We start from the raw sequence: 26,357 nt of genomic DNA, 5'->3' as shown, positions 1-26,357 counted from the left end.
TTATCTGATACTTATCCCAATGCATGGAAGCAATTTCACATCCATCCTATTCTAAAAAGGGCGATGAAATCTATTGTCAAACTACTGACCAATTGCCATCACCTCTGTCCTCTCCAAAATAATGAAGAAAGTCATCAATAGCAAACTCCTCCGCTACTTAGAAGCTGACCAATTAATTCCACTCGTACAGATTCTGCTATTGAAGATCCATAGCTAACCTTGTAGCTTACATCACCTGGCTTGTGATGTAAGCTTACGACACCACTGAACATATACCATGGAAAGGTTTGGAGAAACTTGTGCTGGCCCTTGACATTCTCAAAGCTTTCAACCATGTGAGACCTACTAAGCAAATTGCCATCCTCTGTAATTGAGTAGCCATCCTTTTCTCACTCCACCTGACTGCAAGTCATGGTAGATGGCTCTGTCTCTTTGAGCTTCACGAATGTTGGAGTGCCTCATGGCTGTGTTCTATCAACTTCTCTCTTTCTCCTGTACATAAATGACCTATTCACAATAACCACTAATCCTATCCACAGCTTTGCTGATGATAGTACTCTCCACTCATCCTACTCATTTGACAAACCATGCAGTACTCTTGATATCTCAGGCTAAACAATCATCTACAACAGTGTTTCCTAATGTGGGGCATATACCCCACACGGGGGAAATTTGAATATTTTGGGGACAATTAGAAAATGATGTTGCATTTGTCACCTCATCACATATATAATAAAAAAAATCACCATTGTCGGTGATAAATTATCGATTTTGCAACCCTGACTTTCCAAGAAAAAAAGCTGGCAACATTAATACAACAGTCAACATAAATACTTGGCAGCATAAGCGTGTTAAGGTTAGATCATAGCATCTGTGAATTCTGAAAAGGAAGTGCCAATTTAACTTTGTGCAGTTTTTGTTTAGAAACAACGAGGCAAGTTTGTTTAATTTTTTTATGTATTATCAATGATTTTTATACTAGCAGGCATTTTTTTTTATGTAGCATTTTTACGTGTGTTGTTGGTTTTTTGATTGCCCAAAAGTTGCATACTATCAATGTAAATAAAATGAAGACTTTGCCATAATTGTATTAGGTTTGTTTGACAGTTGAAAATATAATCTCTCATATTTCTTTGTCTCTGCTTGTGATGGTAGACTTTTCAAATTTTACATTTTTATTATTTTTACTTTTTATTTATTGTATGTGTTATTATATGTGTTTATCTTCCCTATATATATAAAATGATAAGCATTTTTATGTCACGTTTTTTGAAATGTTTTGAAACTCAGGGGGCCTACCCTGAGTGTCGAGTCATCAGAATTCAAGGAGAACCAGCCTACCAGTCCAGAACTCGTGGGGTTGGGCGCCATAGCCTCCAGTGGGGGTGGACCCCCCCCCCCTTTTCAAGTCATCAGAATTCAAGGAGAACTGGCCTATCAGTCCGGAACTCGGGGGTGGGGGTGCCAGAGGGTCTTCAAAATTCAAATCATCAGAATTAAAGTAGAACTGGCCTACTAGTCTGGAACTCGGGGAGTTGGGCAGTGTAGACGCTGGGGGGGGGGACTTTTGAAGACACTCAGGGGGTATCCTGAGTGTCGAGTCATCAGAGAACCAACCTACCACTCTGAAACATGGGGGGGGGGGTTGGGCGCCATAGTAGTAGTATAAACACATACGTTATATTCCATTAATTTCCTTGTATAATCCACACATGCACACAGTATTCTTTCTAAACCTATTTTTTTTCTTTCAGTTACTACTCCATGCATAAAATTAGTAATCATCATAAACCATGGGCTCACTGCCCATTGGTGTCCAATGCTTCCTTCACTATCTTCTTCCACTATTCTTTGTCCAGCACACAATGTCGCAGTTTCTGTAAACCCATTCCAATAATTCCAAAACCAGTCCTTTATTTTGTCTATCCATTCTCTGTATGATCTACTTCTTCTGTTTACACTATCCATAATAACAAACATGAATGTCTTTATTTTCCCCTCCTCACTCATTCTGCAGATGTGTCCAAATAATTGCAGCTTCCAATGTATAATCTGCATTAGATTCTCCTTTGGTTGTATCTTCCAATGACTTACTTGACTTATCTAGGTGCTGTCAGCACTGGGGAACTTTTGGCCTCAAGCACCACGTAACGCCACTGGATACGGTCCTCTGCGACTATCCGCCACGTTCCAGTCTCTGGCCTGACAGCCTGCAGATCCTCCTGATCTGCCTATCTCCTTCTCAGTCTCCCTGGTGGCCTCCCTGATCGTGGTCGGGCCTCCCACACTTGTCTCGCAGTCCTTTCGGGGCCCATATGGTGCAGGTACCCCAGCCACTGGAGACACCGGGGTCGGAGTTCCATCAAGACTTCTGCTGAGTTATACAAAGCATGTATGGCAGCGTTAGACCGCCTCCTCCAAACTCCCTGTGCCATGACTCCTCCATAGATACGTCATAGCATCTTATTCTCAAATATTCTCAGGTGGTTGGCTTGCTTCACCGTGAGAGTCCACTCTTCGACACCATAGAGGAGAACAGGTCTGATCAAAGTCTTGTATAGTCCCACCCTTGTAGTCCAAAACAGTAAACGCGAGGTGAAAAGGGGATGCACTTGGTAGTAGGCCACATTTGCGGCATTCATCTGACTCTGGACATCAACTTCGACTTTGTTGTCTTCAGTCACAATAGATCCCAGGTACCTGAATTCCGTCATCCTCTCAAACTGAACAACTCCCTCTAGATCTTGAGCAGCATGGCGACACATGAAAAGGTACTTCGTCTTCTCGGTGTTTATCTTCAGGACAACGTCTCCTGCAGCTTCCTCAATAGCAGTAACCAGTGCCACTGCATCGCCTTGTTGGTGCACCATGACATTGAGGTCGTCTGCGTAGCCTAGAATCCTAACCTGCACCCCATATCGACTCCACCCGCCACTTGCTGTATGTTTCTAATTACTTTTCCCAGCACTAGATTGAAGAGAATCAGAGAAAGCCCATCACCTTGCTTCACACACTGGTCTGTACTTGAAATGGGTCCGACAAGTCACCTGCTTTCACTCTTGCTCTCGAACCAGCTACACACACCTGCACCATTTTTTGGAGTTTTTGGGGAATTCCCAGCTCTTCTAACACCTGCCACATTTTTGGGCCTATAATTGTATCATAGGCTTTAGAAAAGTCTGAAAATATTATGGACTTCCTGGTTATATTCCCAGTACTTTTCAAAAACTTGGTGCAGCGTGAAGAGTTGGTCTGTTGTAGAATAGTTCCTCCTAAAACCTGTCTGGTAATCACCAAGGCACTCTTTTGCATATGGTGTGAGGCGCATTAGCATGATGTTAGACAGCATCTTGTAGCCAGTTGTCAGCAGTGAGATGCCCCTGCAGTTGCTGCATTGAGACTTATCTCCTTTCTTATATACAGGGGTGATCAGCACCTCCTTCCCCTCGTCCAGAAGACGCTCTTCCTGCCATAGCAGCAAGATGAGCTAGTGCAGCTGTTCCAGCAGGACATCCCTGCCATTCTTCATAAGCTCTGCTGGAATGCAGTCCGCTCATGGAGTGGAGCTCCATGAGTGGACTGCATTTTCTTATATTCTCCTTTCTTATATACAGGGGTGATCAGCACCTCCTTCCCCTCATCCAGAAGACGCTCTTCCTGCCATAGCAGCAAGATAAGCCAGTGCAGCTGTTCCAGCAGGACATCCCTGCCATTCTTCATAAGCTCTGCTGGAATGCAGTCCACTCATGGAGCCTTATTATTTTTCGGCATGTGGACAGCACAAGTAATCTCACTAAACGTCAGCTCTTCAATATATGGTTCAGAAATTTGATTAGGCGTATGGTTCTCCAGTATTGACGTTCAGCAAGTTCTCAAAATATCTATGCCACTGACCGAGAGCGTCTTTTGAGTTTGTTAGAAAATTTCCACTCTCATCTCTTATGGTTGCCACTTGTGTCTGGGCACCTCGCATGGCTTTAATCATCCAATACATTTCCTGCCCATTATTCGCCACCCTATTACTTTCTATGCTGGCCACCTTCTCATTAAGATATTTCCACTTTTCCCTATGTAGACATATATTCGCCATTCTTCTCACCCTCTCATATGCAGCCTTCTTCCTGCTGTCCGCTAAATAGTTCAATAGTGCTTCCCTTCATTTCTCTACAGCTTCTTCACACTCTCTGTTAAACCATTCCTTTCTTCTTCTCTTTCTCTTTCCCACAGTCCTCGAGACAGCAGACGCGACCGTATTTTTGATGGTGTCCCACATCCTATCCGGATCACCCTTCTCCTCCTGCAGCTCTAACTGGAAAACCCTCCTGTCTTCCACTGTTTTCAACTTGTCCAGGTCCCATACAGGTCGTGTAGTAGGATGCAAAGGCTTCTGGACCGCAATTCTATGCCTGAAATCGTAGGCTACCAGGTAGTGGTCGCTATCTCCATCTGTTCCTCTAAAACTCCTCACATCCAAAATGGAGCTGTGGTGATGCCAATACACTAGTACATGGTCTATTTGGTTAGCTGTTCTACCATCTGGTGATCTCCAGGTCTGCTTGTGGATGTCTTTGTGTGCGAACATAGTACACTTTACAAAGCATCCCATGGCTGAGGTGAAACTCACAAGTCATGTCCCATTATCATTACACTCCTCGTGTAGACTCTCACTTCCCACAAAAGGGCTCCACGCACGCTCTCTCCCCAGCTCGGCATTGAAATCTCCCACTACTAGCTTCACGTCATAAGACAGTAGATTAACACAAGTGCGCTCAAGCACTTCGTAGAAACAATCTTTGGCTTCCTCTGAGCTCTCTTCCGTAGGCACATAACAGTTCACAATAGACACATTTTGAAAAGTCCCTTAACTCTAATAGTGCACAGCTGATTGTTCATAGGTTTAAAATCTAAATTATTACACAAAATGTATCACTAACTAAAAACGCAGTTCCGAGGACTCTTTGTCCTCTGTTGTCACCACTGTAGAATAGCGTGTATCCCTGATTACGGGTCGAGCCATGGCCCAGTTAATGCACCTCTTGCACAGTCACATTAAAAAGAGCACCTTCTTTAATCAAACTACGTATAATCCAGGTTCCAAAACGATTAGTAATTTTCGTCGCAAAGGCATCCGAGATTCGAGACTTCTGTGGTAGTTGTTTTATAACCAGAGGCTTTTTACAGGAGGGGGTGGTTAACCCCTCGCTAACCCTCCCCATTTCTCCGGGCTTGGGACTGGCAAGGCTTCGACGGTGTCCTTTCCTGACTCCACCTTGGCTGGGTTAAATTCACGTATCTTCCAATAGAGCTCTTAATTTGTGATTTTCTGTACCCATCCTATTCTTAGAATCTTCCTGTAACAAGTTCTTTCAAATGCCAAAATTCTTTTTCTTGATTCCTTATTTATTACCCACGTTTCAGATCCATAAGGTATACCACTAAAGATGCATGTTTCTAGTACTATTATTTTCTTTTGCAGGCTGATCACTTTACTTTAACAGATATTATCCATGGCCTTCAGATTTGTTCTTCCCTTCACAATTCTGATCTTTGTTTCTTTTTTTACAGTCCAAATCATATGTCATTTTACTTCCCAAATATGTGAATTCTTCTGCATTTTCTATATCAATTCCATCCACTTGTATCTTTTGTTTCGTGTTCTTCTCACCAAATACCATTGTCTTTGTTTTTTCCAAGTTCATAACAAGTTCAGATCTCTTCCCTTTCTCATTTAACAGTTTCAATGTTTTTTGTAGTTCTCTTTTGTCTTCTTCAATAATAACAATGTCATAACAATCTGCAAATCTCAGATTGTTGATTTGCATCCCATGTACTGATATTCCTTTTGCATCTTCCTTCATTTTATCCAATTCTCTTTCTAAATGTGTGATGAAAATGGTGATATTGGATCCCCTGTTAAGTACCTCTGCTTGTTCTAAACCATTTTCCCAAATCATTACCTATTCTACTGCTGTATTTGCATTCTTATGAACATCTTTTAATATAGCTATTAGTTTTCTGTCAATTCCATAGGATTCTAGCACTGTTAATGTCATTTTCTGGTCGATACTGTCAATTGCCTTCTGAAAATCAACAAAGCAAGTATATATGTTTTTGTTTTCTTTTTCTAGTTTTCTCTGCTATTAACCGCATTGTCAAAATTGGTTCAATTGTAGTTCTATTTTCCCTAAATCCTGCTTGCTTATCTGCAAGATATGCTTCCAATTGTGTTCTCACTCTTTGTCACTATCATCATCATCACCACCTTACCAAGTCACCTCCTTGGTATGGTGATTCAACAGATTCAAAGCAATTCTATAATTTTTACATTCTATCTTATTTCCTTTCTTATATATTGTCACTAATATCGATTTCACCCATTCCTCTGGCATTTTCCTTTCCTTCCATACCATATTACATAGTTGGTGCATTTCTATAATCATACTTTTGCCACCATATTTAATCATTTCTCCAGTGATATTATCATTACCAGGACTCTTGTTGTGTTTTAACCATCCGATTGCTTTTTCTACCTCTCCTCTTAAAATGTCCATGTCAAACTTATTGCCTGGTGGTGATATCTGCTTCAATTCTTCAGTCAGTTTCCCAACTCCATCTAAATCTAGTTTTTCTTCATATAATTCACTACAGTATCTTGCCCACTGCTGTACAATTTTTATCTTTAGTCATTACCACTGTGCCTTTTTCATCTGTAATAGTGATCTGTTTTGGCTTCTAACCATTTCATTTTATCCATTCTGACTATTTTCTTCACCTCATTACACTTTCTTCTATATTGCTCCTCTGTTTGTTCTGATTTATCTCTTCTTATCTTCAACATTCTCTTCTCCTGTACTAACTTCAGTGTTTCTTGCCTAATCCACTTCTTCTTGATCTTCTCGTCTTCTGCTACTGTTTCTTCAACTGTATCTTCTATCTCCTTCATTACTCCTTTCACTCTTAGACTTGAATTTTTTTTTTTCTATGTCCACACTTTTTGGTTTCTCTTCTAACAGTGTTCTGTAACCTTCTTCCTCACTTATTCTTGCTGTATCTCTTCGTGTCACAGACCTTGTTCATCCAAGCATTGTCTGAGCTGGCATGTGTTAACTGTTGATCATATAGGCATCAGATAACAATTGTGTTTTTTCTTGATGGTAAGAGCATCGACATTCATCTGACTGACCCTCTTCCTTTATCCAGGCTTGGGACTGGCATGAGACCCCCCCCCCCCCCCCCAAGGATCCCATGGTGGAGTTAAAATAAGTACTGCAAGCAAGAAAAAAGTTCTTCAGTTTTCAGATGAGTATTTGAAGTTTGGTTTCATACTTGCTGCTCAGGATGAATGGTCACCATTCTGTCTGTTGTTTGAACACTGTTTGACCAATGAATCAATGAAAAAAAAAAAGTCATCTTGAAGCACATTTGAAGGCGAAACATAGAGCTTATGTGAACTACGATTTGAACCAATTTAAGTCTCTACAGGAGAAGTTTAAGAAAAGATCAACAATAGATGCATTGTTCTCTGTATGAACTGCTACCCAAAATCGTACACTTGAATCTAGTAGATTCAAGAGTACGATTCTGTGCTTATAGCTAAATCAGGAAAGAATCATACTATAGGGAAGGATTTAATTAAGCCAGCAGTATCACATTTTTTCAAAACAGTTCTGGAGAAAGATGTCAAAGGAATGCCACTGAACAATAACACTGTTAGCAAAAGAATAAATGAAATGCTAAAGATGTGGAAACACAACTTGTTGAAAAGTTGAGAACAAGGAAATTCTCAATACAGATGGATGAATCAACTGCAAGAGACAGTGAGGCTGTATTGATGATGACTTATGTAAGATATATTGACAATGTTGAATTTGCTGAAGAGATGTTGTTCTGTGAAGCATTGAAAACTACCACTACTGCCATTGATACACACACACACACACACACCAGGGATGGCCAACTACGCATCCTCTTAGAGCCAAAATAATTCCAGTAAGACTTAGAAGTTTTTTTTTTTTTTTAAAGGGTGCACATGGCGAGATGGGAGGTGGGGATGCAGAAGCTATGCCTGCCTGCCACAACAATAGTTACAATTTATTAAATCTAAATATAGATCTGTTTTAAATTATGAATATCTGAACTAGCTTGTATGAAGTGCTTTGACTAATTACACACCTAATTTTAAGAAGCTTACATTGATCACGAAAATGAATACAAGGAAGGACTCTACTAGTAAATAAGTAACTAAAATTATTGTGTTTTGACTTTAAAATTATTCTGATCGTTCAAAATAAGCTTCATCGAATGTGTTTCGAATTAAACTTTTTTATTGCAGTAATTTTTATTAACCCTGTTTTTCTCTCCCTCTTCTTTCTTTTCTCTTTTTTGTTTGTTCTTCTCTTTTTTGTTTATTTTTTTTCTGGTAGAGCGTGAAGAGCCGCGTGACGTGTGGACACGAGCCGCATGCGGCTCGAGAGACATGTTGTGGCCACCCCTGATATATACAATAAACTCAAAAATTATTTAGATTAAGCTCAAATATCAATGAAAAATATTACATCTTGTGCTACTGATGGTGCTCCTGTTATGATGGTCAAGAAACTTGGCTGTTTAAAATTAATGAAGGATGACAATCCTGAAATGTTTTTTGTGCATTGTATTATTCATAGAGAAATTTTAGTTTCCAAAAAACTTTCACCTGTTCTAAATGAGATATTGAATTCAGGTATCAACACTATTAAAACTAATGCCAAATGTGAGCTTCTCTTCAAACAATTTTGTGAGGATAAAACTGCTGACCATGTAAGACTGTTGATTCACACCGAGGTGTGATGGCAATCACAGGAATTGCCTGAGAAAATTCATGGAACTATTTGATATTCTTAGTGAGTTTTTGAATGACAAACTTGAAATGAAACTCCTACAAACAGTTGATAGTCAAGCATTTGAGTTATTTGACAGATATCTTTGAAAAACTAAATATGTTAAATAAGCAACTACAAGGAGCAAATAAGATCCTCATTGATGCAAAGACTAAGAGATTTTGCTTCATTGCATTTCTGCAATTATGTCAAAAGAATGTTTCACCCAAAAAATTTGATTAATTTTATTGGCTAAATAAGCGAGGTAACTGATACTGCTGTACTTGTTATTGTGGATCACTCGAGCAAAATGGCCTGTGATTTAAATGATATGCTTTCTGATTTAAAAGAAATTGATTTTCCATTTTGGATAACTCAGCCAATGCTAATGGACTTAACTGTTGTGGTCATGCAGTATCAAGAAGAACTCTCAGAAATGCAAAATGATGAGTCTATTAGAACTACTTTACTCAACATAAAAGGAATAATGACATGGCTTTGTGATGAGGACAGAAATGAAATACCCAAATTCAACTATTTTTGCAAGAAAATTACTATTTCCCTTCCTGTTGTCATATTTAGTTGAATGTGGCTTTAATGCTGTAAATGACTTGTTACTGAAAAAAGAAATTGTCTGGATATCACAAACCATGGGGATTTGAGATTGAAACTGATTAAATTAGTACCTGAAATACACTCTTTGTAGCAGACATCAGGCTCAAGGATCATATCTTTATTTTCCCAAGTTGAGTTCGATTTATGTTTTATAATATACAAAGTGTAATATAAAATTTATATTCATTGAAGAAAGTCAAATTAAAAAGCTTATCTGTGTTCCTTTTTTATTTGAAGTACCTATTAATATTATACTTTTTCAGAATTTGGTCAAGTATTATGCTAAATGGGGCATCAAAATCTTTGAGGCATTGAAGTGGGGCATGATCCAAATAAGGTTGGGAACTAGTGATCTACAACTAGTATCTTAAACATTGATTTACATAATATCCTTCAATGGGGGTGGCACTGACCATGACTACCTTGTCATGGTCAGTGCCACCAGAACATAGTTGCCTTTTCTCATGCAAAGGAGATCCCAGTTCACCTATCCTTTTCTTATCTATATACAAATAATTAGACAAGATCAGATCTTCTACCCTGGACTTATGTTTACCTCCTGTCTTTACTGTCATAAACACATCACATCACATCAATAGCCTCTTCAACATCCAAGAAACTATGCATTCTCTTTTGTTCAAGAGCCTATTTTACAACCAATCAACACTTAACTATACATAAATCCAAAGTCTTCCCAAGTTTAGAATACTGCTCACATGTTTGGGGTGGTCTACTAAAAACTTCTCTTAAAATCTTTCATGTCATCCAGAGATGAGCAATTAGGCTCGTAGATAATCCCTCACTTACAGATTCATTTCGACCTCTATCTCACAGGCACAGTGTCTCAGCACTGTCTCTCTTTTACAGGTACTTCTATGGTCATTGCTCCAGTGAATTGGCAACCATCATTCCTTCACTTTCTGTTGCATCTGTTAATACAGATGAGTAGCAGCTGCCAAGCAACACTTTGCTGTGCAACTACAAACACACAGAACCTACTTTAATTCCATCCTTTTAAGTCGCCAACATAATCCGGTCTAATCCCCTTAACTTAAAGAATTACTTCTAACATTCTGTTTCACCAAACCAACATTATGCCAATTTTAACCTTTACAATTTTTTTTTATAATTTGTGAACAATTTCCATATCATTCTTTTGATAGTTAGCTTTACAAGTTTACAATCAGCACTTCTTTAAAATATAGTAATTTACAAGTTTTCTCTTTCCTCCTGGTTTGTGACCTCAGTAAAATCGATGCCGAAAAATCGTTATATAAAATTTCACCGCATCGGATTTTACAGACCTAGCCAATTCAGCTGAATATTCCTTTAGCAAATGGGCTTTTATTTCATCTGTCCCTGTTGACAAATTCTTATCCAGATTATGCAACAGCTCTTCAACCTCATTTTTGTGAACCTCTAACTGTTCGTCCAATGTAGCAGTAGCACCGAGCACCATGTTACATACACCTAGTTGATATATTTTAGCAAAGTGAGCACTCATTAATTGAACAATTTCATTAGCTTCTGACACTTTAGTACCATCTGCATTCAATAAAGTTATTCTTTCACATTCATTCCTTTGCTTTTGGCATAACTACCACTTTTGGATTGCCTTTAGCTTGCATGGCCAATTTCTTTTCATACTTCAATTTAGCTTTCCGCACAATAGTCGTTACTTTTCTGGCCTGAGCTTTATATATTTCATAACTTTCTCGTTCTTATTCTTACAATATTCTTTCCACATCATCTTCTTCTTCTTATGGATCTCTTGCTTAATGAGGTTGCATATCCATTTCACTCCCAACCTATTTATTCTTTAAACACTAGGAATACATTTAGATACCGTCTCATTTAAGTGCTTTTTCAAATATTCCCATGCATTGCTTAAATTTTTTTCCATTCAGTAACTGATACCATGGGACCAAAGATAGCACATTTGTCATAATTTCCAGCTTTGTAGTTCAACATGTAACCTGTTCTAATTGGAGCATCAATACAATTAAATACTTCCCAAGAAAGCACAGCATGATCACTGTCCCCTACTGATGATAAAATAGCCATATTCTTCACAGAGACCCCTTCTGACTCTATGACAAATCTAACACTCTTTGACCTCGAGTTCCTTCTTTCACATGCTGCTTGAGAACGTTATCTTGCAACAATTCAATAAATTCCTCTTCTTTTTTATCGTGAGATTTTGTATCTATCCAATTGTTGTTTGGAAAGTTAGTCATCCATAATGATCACTCGCTTGGTACCTATAAGGCTAAATTGGCAATGTATTTCTTCATCTCCTGCAACTGAACTGCCAGGTCTGCAGCAACACCCACCATATATTTCATTTTGTTAGCCTCCACTCCACATCAGCGACGTGGAAGCTAACAAAACGGCATACACAAATATATTAAAATTACTGTATAGTATGCCTAAGTAAATATTATGATTTTGAATTATATTTTTATTAACACACTTATTTTCTTAATTTTATTGTTTTTAGGCTTCAACAACAAATACATCTGATGCAGCTTCCTCACCTGCTCCTATATCATTTGAAGAACGGGTTGACAGGTAAAGACTTTGACTTAATTTGCTGATTGTAGAATTGATTTCAGATTTTTCAAGATGCTTATTTACTAGAGCATTCAGAGATTGTGAAGAATTCACTTACATTTCTGTTGCTAATATATAATTGTTATAATGTTAAAAGAAGAGTTACAAAGATTAAATCCAGATTATGGGATATAGATTATGAGGAGAGATTGCGAGTATGTGGATTACTGATGCTGGTTAACAGGCGAAAGAGGGGTGATATGATAGAGGTCTATAAACTTTTGAATAGGTATAGCATCTGATGAAATCTGATGGATGACTCCGTGTTCTCTCCCTACCCTCCATATAATGGAGGGTAGGGAGAGAACACGGAGGCATCCATGGAAGTTAAATTTGTTCACACTCAGGAAAGGGGTAAGAGGTAGATTTTTCTCTCACAGAACAGTTGAGTGAGTGGAGTAGTTTGCCTTCAGGGGTGGTGAGTGCATCTAGTGTGAATGAATTTAAGGGAGAGTATGACAGCTGGTTTAGGTGATTATAGTCTTCTTTGATGAGTCCTTGACTCCCTGGAGGTCTCAGATCATAATAATGTTACATGTAAATATGTTCTTCTTTACTTCAGATTACGTACCTCTTACTTAAAGGAAGACAGTATCAGTGGATACCGTCTTCCTTTAAGTAAGAAGTACATTAATCTGAAAGTAATATCTGATTCATCTCTTCTCCATTTCTCTTCTTAGCCAACCAGATGTTTGGCTGAATAGATAATATCTGGTTTTCAAACAAGCTGTGGGCTCAGATCCTACTATGGTATTGGATGTTTGTAAAATCTAAGTGGTAGATGTTTTTTGTCATCCACTGTAAGATCACTCTATTTATTTGAGACCGGAGGGATTGAAAGAATATCATATCTAATCATTAACCCACCTACAGTATTAAAATGTGTGATAAACTTACAGCTTCTCATTCAAAAAAGATTTTAAAAAAAAAGTTAATCTTAAAAAAAAACAAAAGAAAAGGATGAGAATTTCATTCAGTTTGAGAATTGGGAGATAAGGATGGGAATTTCATGTAGTTACCAAGCAAATTAAGTACAAAATGAACTGTTATTCATTATCCATATGGATAACGAATAACAGTGGAGATAATATGCAACCTGGTCTCACCCCTGAATTTACATCAAACTGTGTATTATTCAATGTCCTATTTACACAATATATTTATAGTGTTTTGAACAGCTTTTCAGTTGGCCCCTTGTCATATGCATTTTCCAGAACTAGAGAACTTAAATACATATCCTTATCATATCCTATGATTTCTCAAATCTTAAAGTGAAAATCTGATCTTGACAAATGTCTGTTTGATCTGAACCCAGCTCCTCCTCCTCCAATTTTTCTCAGTCTCATGTGTGAATAACAATGTGTTTTTCACACATTGTTTTTTTTTCCTTTTGAGTGATGCAGTGTAGGCACTGTAAAATTTTTATACCTCGTATTTGAGTATTTCTAGTCAAATGTCACCTCCTCCAGCTGCTTTTCCACATTTTATTGTTTGATAGCTTTTTTCTATCTTAAGTATTGCTATTTACTCCTGATTGCATTCCTCTTAAATATTTTCTTCTGTTACTTCTTGTTTCATTTTCAAAATAATTACTCCAGACTACTCAAATATCTTCAAATTTTATTTCAATCTTTATCATCTCTAATTCATTTTACAGTACTCTTTTCTTCATTGCTAAACTTTAGTATAGCTCTCCTTCAGAACATTTTGCCACTTTTCATATATTTATTTTCTATATTCTTATTAAAGTTTTCTTTTGACTTGTTTAGCTGCTTTTCTACATTGTTTTGCTTATTTACATTTTATTCTGTACTCTCTCTCTCTCAGGGCACATGATGACTTACTTCTAGGAACTTTTGTTATGCTTTCTTCTTTTCCCTGACTGCCTGTTGAACTCCTTGAGTCCAACATAGAGTTCATAGTTTGCAAGACTTCAACACATCTCTCTCTCTCTCTGGATGAAGCAGTGTTTTCTTCAGACTTTGCCAGTGAATCTGAATTTTTCCTTGAATAATATTTGTATATTTGAGTATTCAGTTCACTTCTGAAAGCTGCTCAACTTTGATTCTTTTTAAAACTTTCTTATGTATTTGTTTTTTCAGTAGCCACCATTAAGTTTTATGCAGGATGAAACAGAGTAACATACTGAAAAAACAAATACGTAAGAAAGTTTTAAAGAAGAATCAAAGTTTGAACAGCTTTCAGAAGTGAACTGAATACTCAAATATACAAATATTATTCAAGGAAAAATTGAGATTCACTGGCAGACTCTGTGATATCTTCATGCTAGTTTCCTAAACTAGCATGAAGATATCACAATCAGCAGTAACATATTCAGTGAGTTTCCTTCTGATTCTTCTGCCATTTCTACTTCTTTTCCTTTGATACTTTTTATGTTGATGGTGCCTGTTGTGAATTCTTCTGAAGTTGATTTAGAATTTGTTCTAGTAGTGACTCTTTTCACTGTTTTCCATGGTTCCCTGACAAAAACTGCTGAGAGAGAGAGAGAGAGAGTCTTGTTTAACCATGACTAAATCTCAAATTGCCAGCCTATCCAGGTTGATACATTATATACTAACTTGTGCACCACTAGAAGGTGAGGATTGGACATTATATCAGAGGCGCCTTAGTTTTTCATAAAAGGCTATGTGAGGGTCTCCTTCCTTTAGCCCTTAAGAACCCTTTTAGTTACCACTTAAGCATGAAAAAACAAACTCAGTTCTTAGAAATTTTAAGTTTTTGCATCTTTTGTTTGTGAATAAATCTTGGGTATGCTTTTAATTAACCCCAGAGATGAGTAGTTTCATAATATATATATATAGTGCATTTATGCCACATATTGGTAAAAAGCCTACAGGATAGCTTTGTGGAAGACAATGTAGGAAGACTATTCCATTGAATACAGGGAGATAAAATGAAAGAACAAGTTGGTTCAGTAGGTTTGAAGCTGTACCATGAACAGATATTGAATGTGCAGTTACTGATGTGTTAGTCTTAAAGGAAATTGGGGTGAAATGTTAATAGCCAGCTCAGAAGAACAGTACCCATGAAAATACCTCTAAAAGAGCCATATACAGAAATACAGAGTTCTATGAAAAAAATGACTGGGATGAGTTGAGTGTAAGAGAGTGATATTAATTAAAATTTGATTGCCCTCTTCTAGATAGCATCAAATTTTAGGTAGGATTTTTTGGATTTATTATGCTCTACACTCTGCTTTTGTCTTGAGTCTGCTTTTGTCATGGTACAAAACATCACATCACATCCACAGTTTCCATAGGAAACTGTGGATGTGATGTGATGTTTTGTACCATGGATGTCTGGAGGTGTAAGTCAGTCCAAGAAGGAAAATCTAAACAGAGTATTAATCTTTAGCACTTTATATAAAGTATATACCTTTTAGTTTAAGTTATTGTAAATAGCTTTTTAAAAAACCTTGGATGGAAATTCTCAATCCAAAATGTAAGAACACTAAAGAAAGCAAATTTACACTCTGATCATGAATTACTAGATATCAACAGTGAGTGAAAAGTGTTTAAAAATACTTAAACAATGCGATAACAGAATGTATCCCTAGAGAATATAAGACCTAACTCCTACTCTATTTATTCGAAGAATAAATAGAGTAGGAGTGAAATGGATATGTACTCTAATTAAACAAGAGATTCGTAAGAAAAATATGATGTGGAAGGAATATCTTGTGCATAAGGATGATATCAGTTATGCTAATCATAAGTAGGAGTTATGGAAAGCTAAAGTCTGGGTATGAAAAGAAACTGGCTCTGCAAGTTAAAGACAACCCAAAAGAATTCTATTGTTATGCTTGCAAGTAAAGGACAGAATGAATTTGAAAGAATAACTAATGAATGCAGTGGGATGCGGGTGACTGATGCAGAAATGATTGTTCCACTAATAAGCAGCCATTTTACTAAAAGCTATCAACCTGGTATATGTAACATTGAACTCACTGCTCCCTCTTCAGCATGTGAGGAAACTCATGGATGAGAAGGAAGTACTAGAGCTGTTGCACAAACTGAATAAGAATTCTGCAATAGGAACTGATGGGATATCAGCATGACAGATGAACTGGCTATTTCCTTTACTAGGCTATATAATTTGGGTCTCAGAACAGGGAAGATTCCGTGGGAGTGGAAAGAACATATGTTAATCCATTTGCACAAGGGTAGTGAAGATTTTGGAAAGGTTTGTTAAGGCTTGCATTCATAAATGGGTTGACATTAAAATCTCTATTTTGCAATGAACGTCTGGTTCAGACCTATCAAGCATGTAATGTGTAATGATGTCTGCATAAGTAAGGAACTGGATAAGAACAGAGATCTGCAAGCTGTCGAACTGTGTCATGCAGACCACAAACAAGTGTATGCAAAAGAGCATGCAGGTAAGGAAGGAATATGCTATGGGTTTACTAAAGGAAGGTCATTTTTAGCAACTTGCTCACATTCTATAATAATTTTACCAGTGAGTTAGACTAGGGAATGGATACACCATGATACTTTTGGATTTTGCTCAGGCTTTTGACAGAATACAGTATGAAATACTGTTGCATAAATTGGAGAATATGGGATTGGATTATAAACTATTGACATGGATAAGAGGATGGCTGGCTGACTAATGGATATCAAAAAGTGGTATGTGAGGGGGAGGGGGGGGGGGTTGAATCTGCAAGATTCAAGGTACCAGTGTTCTTAAGGATCAGTTCTTGGTCCATTGTTATTCAATCTGTACATTAATGATATTGGAAAAAGATTTAAGTCTGCATGGGTAGCCTAGTGGCTGTTCGCTTCGCAACCATATGCCATGGGAAGGAGTGGCCTAGGTTCAATTCCCGTCGGTGACGTGAGGAGCTGAAGGATCTTCCTCAGCCATAGTCAAGTCAGCAGGTCTTGGCCGTGGATAGTAGGGTATTTTCTCCAGTTTATCCTGGGGTTTTTCATCCCACAAAGTAGGCAAACCGGCCTTGAGAACCCAACACTACGAACATATGATACACCGGGACATAGGGCTGACCACCTTATCCTGTGAATGGTTTGAGGTCCGATGATTAATAAACCCTCGACACCGCAAGGTAAAAAAGGGTAAAAGGAAGATGGGAAAGATTTAGCATGTGACATATTGCTTTTTGCTGATGATGCAAAGATAGGTAGGGTATTCTGAAGTGCTGCTGATATGCAGTACTTGCAGAATGATTTGAATAGGCCAGAATTGTGGGCATGTGAAAATGGCTCATTTCGATGTTAATGAATATAAAGTCATGCACTTTGGTGTGATTAAATATCCAATGTTGTATTATATTGGTGGGATTATGCTTGAAGAAACTGACGAGGCTATGGATCTTGGAGTTTTAGTAGACAGGAAGTTGAAATTCAAGGGTCATATAACAAAAATTGCAAATACAACTCAAAAGATAATTGCAGTGCTGAAATGAACTTTCACATGTAAAGGAAAGACTATTGCATACAGGTCTGGTCTGGTTTCCATGGTGATTCTGATACACTGGAGAATGCAATGGAGAGTGTCAAAAATGTTATCAGGATTGTGGAATACAAATTATGAAGACAAATTGAGAATTTGTAGGCTGCAGATACTAACAAACAGGAGAAAGAGGAGTGATATGATTGAGACTTACAAACTTCTGAAATACAGAATTTCAGTAGATGGAATTTTTCATTTTATGGAGGGCAGGGAAAGGACATGAGGGCATCCATGGAAGTTGAGAATGAATGCCCTCAAGAAGGGGGGTGTTAGGGCTAGATTTTTCTCATAGAGTGGTGCATGATTGGAATGGATTGCCAGTGGATGTTCTCTGTGCAAGTAGCATGAATGAATTTAAGAACAGGTATGACAGCAGGTGCAAATGGTGTGGCCCTCCTTCGATGAGTTCCTGAGTCCCTGGTGGTTTCTCTTAATAATAATAATACAGGATACTTTTCCAGAGGAAAGAAGATTGGGTAAACATAAAGAGACAGAAAGAGATAAAGCACCATTCATAATAAAATAAGAAATTTTGAATGCAATAAACCAAATGAATTATCTGGGTTACCTGGTTATGATGAACTTCCTACTGAACTGTGGAAATATGGTGGCATAGCAGCCATCAATTTTCTTTTGGAACTTTTTAACTAAATACTATATACTGGTGAAATTCCAGATGACTGGAAGACACGCATCCTAATACCAATTCTCAGAAAGGGAGGTAAACAAAGGTGTGAAAATTTATATACCCTTAACATTGCAAAGTTATAGCTATAAAATCTTCACACGCATTATTCAAAATATAATCCAGAGTTTAACGAGAAACAATAGGAGAAGATCAAGCAGGATTCAGACCCAGAAGGTCTACTATAGATTATATTTTTAGTTAATAGCCTGGCTGAAAAGTACTGTTGTATACAACTTACCTACATACTGCAGTTTTGTTGACGTCAAACAAGCAATTGATTCCACTGACAGGAACTAAATGATAAATATCTTAAAATCTGTGATGCTAGATTCAGAACCACAAACCTTTATTATAAATTATAAAGATACCAAAACAACTGTCAAATTTAAGAAAATAAAAACAGGCAAATTCAAAGTAGAAAAAGGAGTCATTCAGGGTTGCCCACTCATATCAAATTTATTTATTATCTATCTTGGCAATCTTGGAGAAATATGCAAATCCATAGCTGAAGAACCAGGACTACAAATAAATGGCACAATTATTGACCACATCAAATATGCAGACGATATTATTATTCTTGCAGAATCTAAAGAACATTTTGAAAAAACAATAAAAATTTTAAATGAAGAATGCAAAACTTTTGGAATGAAAATCAATCTAAGCAACACTAAAACAATGAAAATAGGAAGAGATTAGGGAAAAAATTCCAATAAACTTAGACACATACTTGAACAAGTAAAGCAATATTTACATATCTTGGCAGTTTTATTACTCACAACCTTGACAACACAGAAACAGTAAAATACAGACTTAATGAAGGATGGTCTAAAATGAATAAATTAAACAAAATATGGAAAAATAACAGCATTTCAGAAAGCCTCAAACTAAAACTCTATAAAACCATTATTATACCTACAGCAAAATATGGAGCTGAGACTTATGTAGTATACTTCTAAGAAATGTTTCATTTATAATTTTGTTGTTGTTTCAATTTTTATATATAGTTTTTAGACTGATATAAGCGTCTTATTTATTACATTTGGTTTTGATGCAGTATGACCTAAATGTTCCTTATGCCATTAAACCCCAAAACAAACAAATGAACAAACAGACTACAACTATATAGTGTAAATGAGTTATAAGTCAGCAGTTAGAATTGTAGGCAGTACAGGAAGTTGGCTTAATATATAATCAGGTATGAGACAAGATTATACATTATCTTCACTGATATGTTGTGAGTCAGTTCTCTTATACTGACTAAGAGAAATTGAGAGCTGAAGTAGCTATATATAAGCTACTGTTCAAACCAATTTTAAGTTATGGATTTGAGAATTGAGTTAGAAATAATAAAAAAAAAAAAAAAAAAAAGTTGATAAGACTGGAGATCTTAGAAAAATTTTGAGACTGAACAGAGCAGAATCATATGAAAATTGAAGATTAGATTCATGCTTGACATTGTTAGCATCTAGGAATGTATATGCAGTTAATCTCTGGTGGTGCAGAATGAAAGAGGAACAGTTATCAAAACAGCTGTTTATCTAGATCTTACTGTATCTAGATGGACTGATACAGTAAGACGTGTCCTAGAAGACTGAAATGTAAAGTCTGACAGTTAAAAGACTAAATTTGGAGGAAAATTGACAATATAAAGTTACTAAAAATGCAAAACTTGTGTGTAGTATCTATTTTGTGGTATTATTTTGTGTAGTATCTTGTACACATGAGGAATTTGATGATGATGAATTTTATTTATTCTTATTTTTATTTTTAGAGCAAAACAACTTCTTGAGGCAAAGAAGATAATCAAAGAAAAGGATTTGAAAGAGGTAAACTTTTTGATTTACCATTATTCTTGAAAATAATGAGTGTTATAATACTTTATGGATCTCTGTATTTCATTTAGTAAATATCACAATTCAGATTTCTAATTCATTGCCATGTAGGAAGATAAAATGAGAAAATCTTATCCAATATGATTTTATTTGATATCTTGTAGGCTTATTAATAGAATGGATAATAAATATCAATCATTATATATTTGATTTTATCCTTTAACCAAGTGTAAGCATATGAAGTTTACACCTGAAGTACTTTCAGGACTGGGGAAACTTGTGGTAAAGGTGGTATAAGTTCTCATCACTTGCCTTAGTATCTCCCATAATGCAAAGCACATCTTCCCACAAGGAGATGTGCTTTGCATTATGGGAGATATAAGGCAAGTGATGAGAACTTATATCATGAGTTGCCCCAGTCCTGAAAGAACTTCAGGCACAAACTTTGTTTGCTTACGCTTGGATAAAGGATAAATCCCAATATATAATTAGTAGCATATCTAAGTGAAAAAACTTTCATAAAATTATCAATCATTGAGTTACCACTTGATTATAAAACAGTGATGAACATTCATTATCTCTTCTTTTTAACCTTGATTAAGTCTTTTAGGATTTTCTTTTTCCTGGTGTATTAACATTTTAAATGCTGAGATCTTTATAATTAAGTTTTGGATTACACACACACACATAATAACATGATAACTAAATACTTAAGGAATTGACAGCATACACTAGAAATATAAATTAAATCAACTTTAATATATACTTTCCGATATTTCGGCAATGTCACGATATTTCGGCAATGTCATGGGAACTTAAGATAAAAACACGTGCACGCAACTACTACATAAGTGCAAATGAGAAACGAAGCGAGGAAGCTACCTTTTCCTAAAGTCCTGATGGTGTCCCCCCTGGCGGGCTATATTAGGTGTTCTTGGCCTTTGGGCTGAAGTTCTTCTGATATATGTTTCACAAATTTGGGGCAGTCTCATGCATCCAAATTTGTTGAGGTTTGGCATGTTCCTAAGGACTGAGGCTGATTCCATGAATAGTCTTTCATATTTGAACTTGCTGCAGTGCATTACTGTGGCTTTCTTCCACCTTATTCTGTGGCGAGTATCCAGAGCATGGTCTGCAAGCCCCAAGTGGCTGTACTGGTGAATCAGATGTAGTCCTTGTGTTCTGAGATTCTGATATTTGCTGTCTTGCCTGTTTGGCCAAAGTAGGACAATTTACAGCTGCAAGGGACCTGGTATACACCAGCTAGGTCTAGAGAAAGTGGTTGGTCTTTAGTGGAGTGGATAAGGGATGCCAATTTTCTATATGGTCTGTAACAAGAGGTCAAGTCATGTTTTTTTTAGGATTTTGTTGATTTTTTCCGAGGTACCTCGGATGTAGGGAGTGGTGATTTATTTAGAGTAATATTTTTTGTGAATGGGTGGAGGTGGGTTGTGGATAACTGGTTTTAGTATTTTTTGGATTGTTTGGGAGGGGGGGTAGCCATTGGCTGAGAAAGTGTTAAGGATGTGATTTAGTTCAGCGGTTAGGGCTTGGTCATTTGAACAGATTAGTTTTGCCCTGTTGAATAGTGTCTAAATAACTCCATATTGTTGCAAGGAGGGGTGGTGGGATTGTTGGTGAATGTATCTGCCTGTATGGGTAGGTTTCCTATAAACAGAGAAAACCAAGGTTCCATCAGGTTGGCAGGTGACTAGTGTGTCTAGGAAGGGGAGGCCATTGTTTTTCTCTTTTTCTAGGGTGTTGGTTGTTTAAGTGTGTTAAGAAGGAGAGGAGTGTATCCGGGCCATGTTGCCAAATAGCGAACACATCATCAACGTAGCAAAGAAGCCATATGGTTGGTTTTTGTGGGGCAGAGGCTAAGGCTTTTTCTTCAAAGGTCTCCATAAAGAAATTGGCCAAGGGTGGGGAGAGTGGAGAACCCATGGCTGTCCCCTCTATTTGTTTGTAGAATTTTCCTTGCCAAACAAAATAGCCTGAGTTCATTGTGAGCTGAAAAAAGGCTGTGATATCGGGAAGAAATTTAGCTTGGATTAGCTCTAAGGATTCTTTGAGTGGGACATTTGTGAATAAGGAGGAGACATCAAAACTGACTATTATGTCAGTGTGTTTGAGTGTAAGGTTTTCTATGCTGGCTTTGAAGTGGGCTTAGTTTTTTATGTGTGAAGGTGTGTTGCCAGTATAGTGTGAGAGAGCTTTGGCCAAATGTTTAGCTAATTTCTATGTGGGGGAATCGATGCCGTCCATTATGGGACGTAATGGCACATTTTGTTTATGTATTTTTGGAAGCCCATATATACGGGGGGGGGGGGGGTTCTAGAGTTATATGGTTTTAGTCTGTTAGTAATCTCCACAGGCCAAGAAGTGACCTTCTTAAGGAGCCTATGGAGTTTTCTAATTTGTGAGTTGGTGGGATTGTATTCAGCTTGTCTTTATCTTAAGTTCCCATGAAGATGGCAACGTCACGTTGCCGAAATATTGGAAAGTATATATTAAAGTTGATTTAATTTATATTTCTAGTGTACACTGTCAGTTCCTTAAGTATTTAGTTATCATATTTAACCAGCGTATAAGCCTTCCTACAAGAATTACTATCATCCATGGAGATTCCATCACACGCAAGGCCCGCCATTATGGTAAACTGAAGCTGAAGTTATCTAGACAACTGAATCGTCTGACCTTCCTAAAATGCTGCCGGGATAATCAAGTAATCCCAAATTGTGTAAAATTTAAGCACTTTCGTTTCACAGAAAGCTCTCCATATCTACAACCGGGCGAGCCAGGCTTTACTTCGGGAGCAAATTAACACTATATGTGCTTCCCTAACCGACGTAAAGTAAACAGATCTATTTTAGCGCTAGAGAATGGGCTTTCAAATATGCTAAATCAAGAATTTTGATCGATTCTACATGACGTCTCGTGCACTGTGGCAAATAAAGAATTGGAACGAATGCAGAGTCGACATATCAACAAGTTTGATAAATTAAAAAAGAACTCGACGTCGAAACGAAAACTACAAATCAACACTGTAGTTAACCTTTCTTCGGTTATCTTGAAGCCTGAAGCACTCAACGCTCTGTCACGTGGTCACAGCTTCGCCATTGCTCCTAGGAAATTACCGGCAGAGGAATTAATGATCCAGATTGAACGCAGGATTCGCCACCTTCCAAACCACATCGCCAATGATATCAGATTGGATGTAGCCTTTGTTCTCACAAAAGCAAAACCACCAAAAACCAACATATCCATTAGTGAATACAAGTCTCTACAGGAATTGAAGAAAAACAAAGATATAGTTATCACCAAAGCAGATAAGGGGAACAGCACTGTAGTACTCAATCATAATGACTACACAGGTAAGCTTGAGACTTTACTATTAGATCGAGCTACTTACCTCCCCATTGAATACAATTCCACAACTCACAAATTAGAAAACTCCATAGGCTTCTTAAGAAGGTCACTTCTTGGCCTGTGGAGATTACTAACAGACTGAAACCATATAACTCTAGACACCCCCGTATATGTGGGCTCCCAAAAATACATAAAGAAAATGTGCCATTACGTCCCATAGTGTCAAATCCTTAAGTATTTAGTTGTCATGTTTAACCAATATAAGCCTTTCTACAAGAAACACACACATATAAAAAATCCAAAACTTAATTATAATAAATTTTATAGATAAGTATTCTGATTATAGATAAAAACGTAAATTGCTAAAAGTTTGACTTCGATAATGTTAATTCATTTGTCAGGGTATTTTTTATATTATATAATTTTATTATATAACGAAAGTATTTCTATTCAAACCTGTTCTCCTCCCCCCTCCCCCCACCCTTATATTTGCCATTTTCCCATGACTCGTTAATAATAGTTCACATATTTGTAACCCTTTACTATTTCTAAATCTCTTATGGTGAAATAAAGAAATTCTTTTTTACCTGTATCAATTTTACATAGGTTATAAAATATATAAAATTAGAAGTGTATATAACCTGCTTCAATGTATTAAACTTTGTATTATATTGTGAAAATAACTGAGTGTAGAACTACAAGTATATGTAACTAAAAGGATTATGCTAGTGAGCTGGAGGTAAACAGTCTCTAAGGTCACTGAAATATATGAGTTTTGCTGCCAAGTCCTAAAGTAAGCATAGGTGACGTCAGGGTGCTTCCGGAAAATCTGGGAAGTTTGGATGGAAAGACAAGGGACGTCGAATGATATAAAAGACCATGATTGGCAGACGAAAGGGCTTTTTTTTTTGAATTTTTCTGGAGTCTTGGGAGGAGGAGAAGAGTAGAGAGGAGAAGAGTAGAGGAGTCTTCTAGGAGATCTTGTGAAGTTTGCTGGTAGGTAACCCCAGTCAAGGGGAAGTCGGGAGAGGCCGTATTCAAAGGAACCTTCCGAGATGTTTTTCATTGAAAGTACCAATCCACGTGCATGCTGATATGCTGCAACCGGAGCAGTTCCTAACATCGCCAAAGAACTATATTACTTTTCCACAGGAGAGAACTTGCAAGATGGCAACCATCGAATAGTACCCGATTGCAGCTATTTCGCAAGAATGAGGAAGGAATCAGCAAAACTCACCCATACCCCTTGAAATCCCTAAGACTTTACAAGATACTGAGAGCTAGTAAGTAGATTGCCCTATGTTAAACGTCCAAGATTGTTTGTGTAGATAATTGATGCTAGTCCTGTTTAATCAATTGTATTACGTAGCAAAGAAGTTAGAGAGCCGAGTGTTAGTCTGTATGTGCATAAAGGAAGTGGTATAAGTTTGTATATTGCTTATGTTAACTTATGCATAGAAAGTGTTACATATGATTTGCCTGAATTTTATAAAATTGAATGCAAGGCTATGCGTGCTAAGGACTTTCACATGGTAATCAAGTTGAGTGTGAGATTTCTTTGTCTAATGTCTCAAGTGACTAGTTTTACTTCATAAATTGTGATTCAAGTACGTGATATGTCCATTGCTAATTGTAAAATGTTTGCCTTAGTTAAAATAAACATGTTTAGTTTTGTAAATAGCTTGCCTGATCTTTGTTATCCAATGCACTGTCTCACAAAAAATTAATCGGACTTGTGTGACCAAGGTAAAGTAACTGCCACGATTGTAAAATTCAGAGTTGCTTGAGATTAATGAATAAAGGGTTCCTATATGTGCTTAGCAGAAAAATTCTCATGTTTGTAAAGACTAAAAAATTTACATAGTCCATGATGGCGCAGTTGTTAAGTAATATAAATTTTTCAAGGACTGCTAAAATGAGCATTAGCAATCTAAATTGAGGATTTGCCCTTAACTAGAGGTTTCCCTGATTTTACGACATAGCACGTATAAGGATAAACTTTACGTTGTTGAGAGGGGGGGAAGGAGTAAGTTAAGCAGATTACAAGCAGACTAAGGTCAAGTAATAGTATCAGACGTGAGTTTTAAGATTAGAACATTTTGCGCAAGGATAGAGGAATTTAACATAAGCTCAAGCAGACACAGATATCATTATAAGGGGGAGATTCATTAATGATAAGAGTAAGTAAACAACAAAGACAAAATTACATTTAAAACAAAGTTAATTACAAATAGCACAGTGAGTTTTAAGATTAGAACATTTTAGACAAGGATAGAGGTTACTGTCTCCAAAGGAATTTAACATAAGCTCAAGCAGACAGATATCAATGTAAGGGAGGGGATTCATTAATGATAAGAGTAACTAAACAGCGAAGACAAAATTACATTTAAAACAAAGTTAATTACAAATGGCGCAGTTCAACATCAGAAAATAACTAAAGAATAATAATATCTACAGTACTAACCAAATATAACATTCTCCTTAATTATTTTCTAATATATCCTAAAACAAATGCATTCATACCCCCCCCCCCCATCCTCTATGTAGAGCTGGTTAAAATTAAGAATCTCTCACACATGCAACGTGAAACTATGGCAGGGCAGGGCAGCATGTTTTCTACCGCCCCTGCCAGATGGTCATTGTGGCATCAAAAGACTCCCAATCACTCCAATGTGAATGTGTTAAGGAAACTGCTCTTGACCCATAAGTATTATAACAATACTTCAGGCTCATATTTGAAAAGTATGAGCTACTGTGATATTGTTAAAATGTATTATTGTGGTATGTATGTTTTGTAAGTGAACGCCTCCTGATCAGAAGACGTGAGCACGTTACATGCACATTTTTTTTACAAAAATTTTATACAAATGTTAAGAAATACATGTATGC

At 37.0% G+C, this 26,357-nt stretch overlaps 1 protein-coding gene across 2 annotated transcripts in view; it reads left to right on the top strand.

Moving 5' to 3' along the window:
* The window catches only part of LOC150110374 (UBX domain-containing protein 4), a 202,467-nt gene that overhangs the window by 84,496 nt on the left and 91,614 nt on the right, over positions 1-26,357 (top strand). For both annotated transcript variants that reach the window (XM_090399088.1, XM_090399098.1), the window contains exons 7-8: positions 11,974-12,044; positions 20,039-20,093. In XM_090399088.1, coding sequence (XP_090255214.1) covers positions 11,974-12,044; positions 20,039-20,093 — 126 coding nt within the window. The remainder of the gene's footprint in view (positions 1-11,973; positions 12,045-20,038; positions 20,094-26,357) is intronic.

The sequence above is a fragment of the Typopeltis vanoorti genome, chromosome 1, assembly GCF_054136105.1.
Source record: "Typopeltis vanoorti isolate ZY-2024b chromosome 1, IOZ_Tvanoo_1.0, whole genome shotgun sequence".
Taxonomy (NCBI): Eukaryota; Metazoa; Arthropoda; class Arachnida; order Uropygi; family Thelyphonidae; genus Typopeltis; species Typopeltis vanoorti.
Note: the sequence above shows the minus strand (reverse complement) of the source record. Positions and strands in the feature narration are given on the sequence as shown.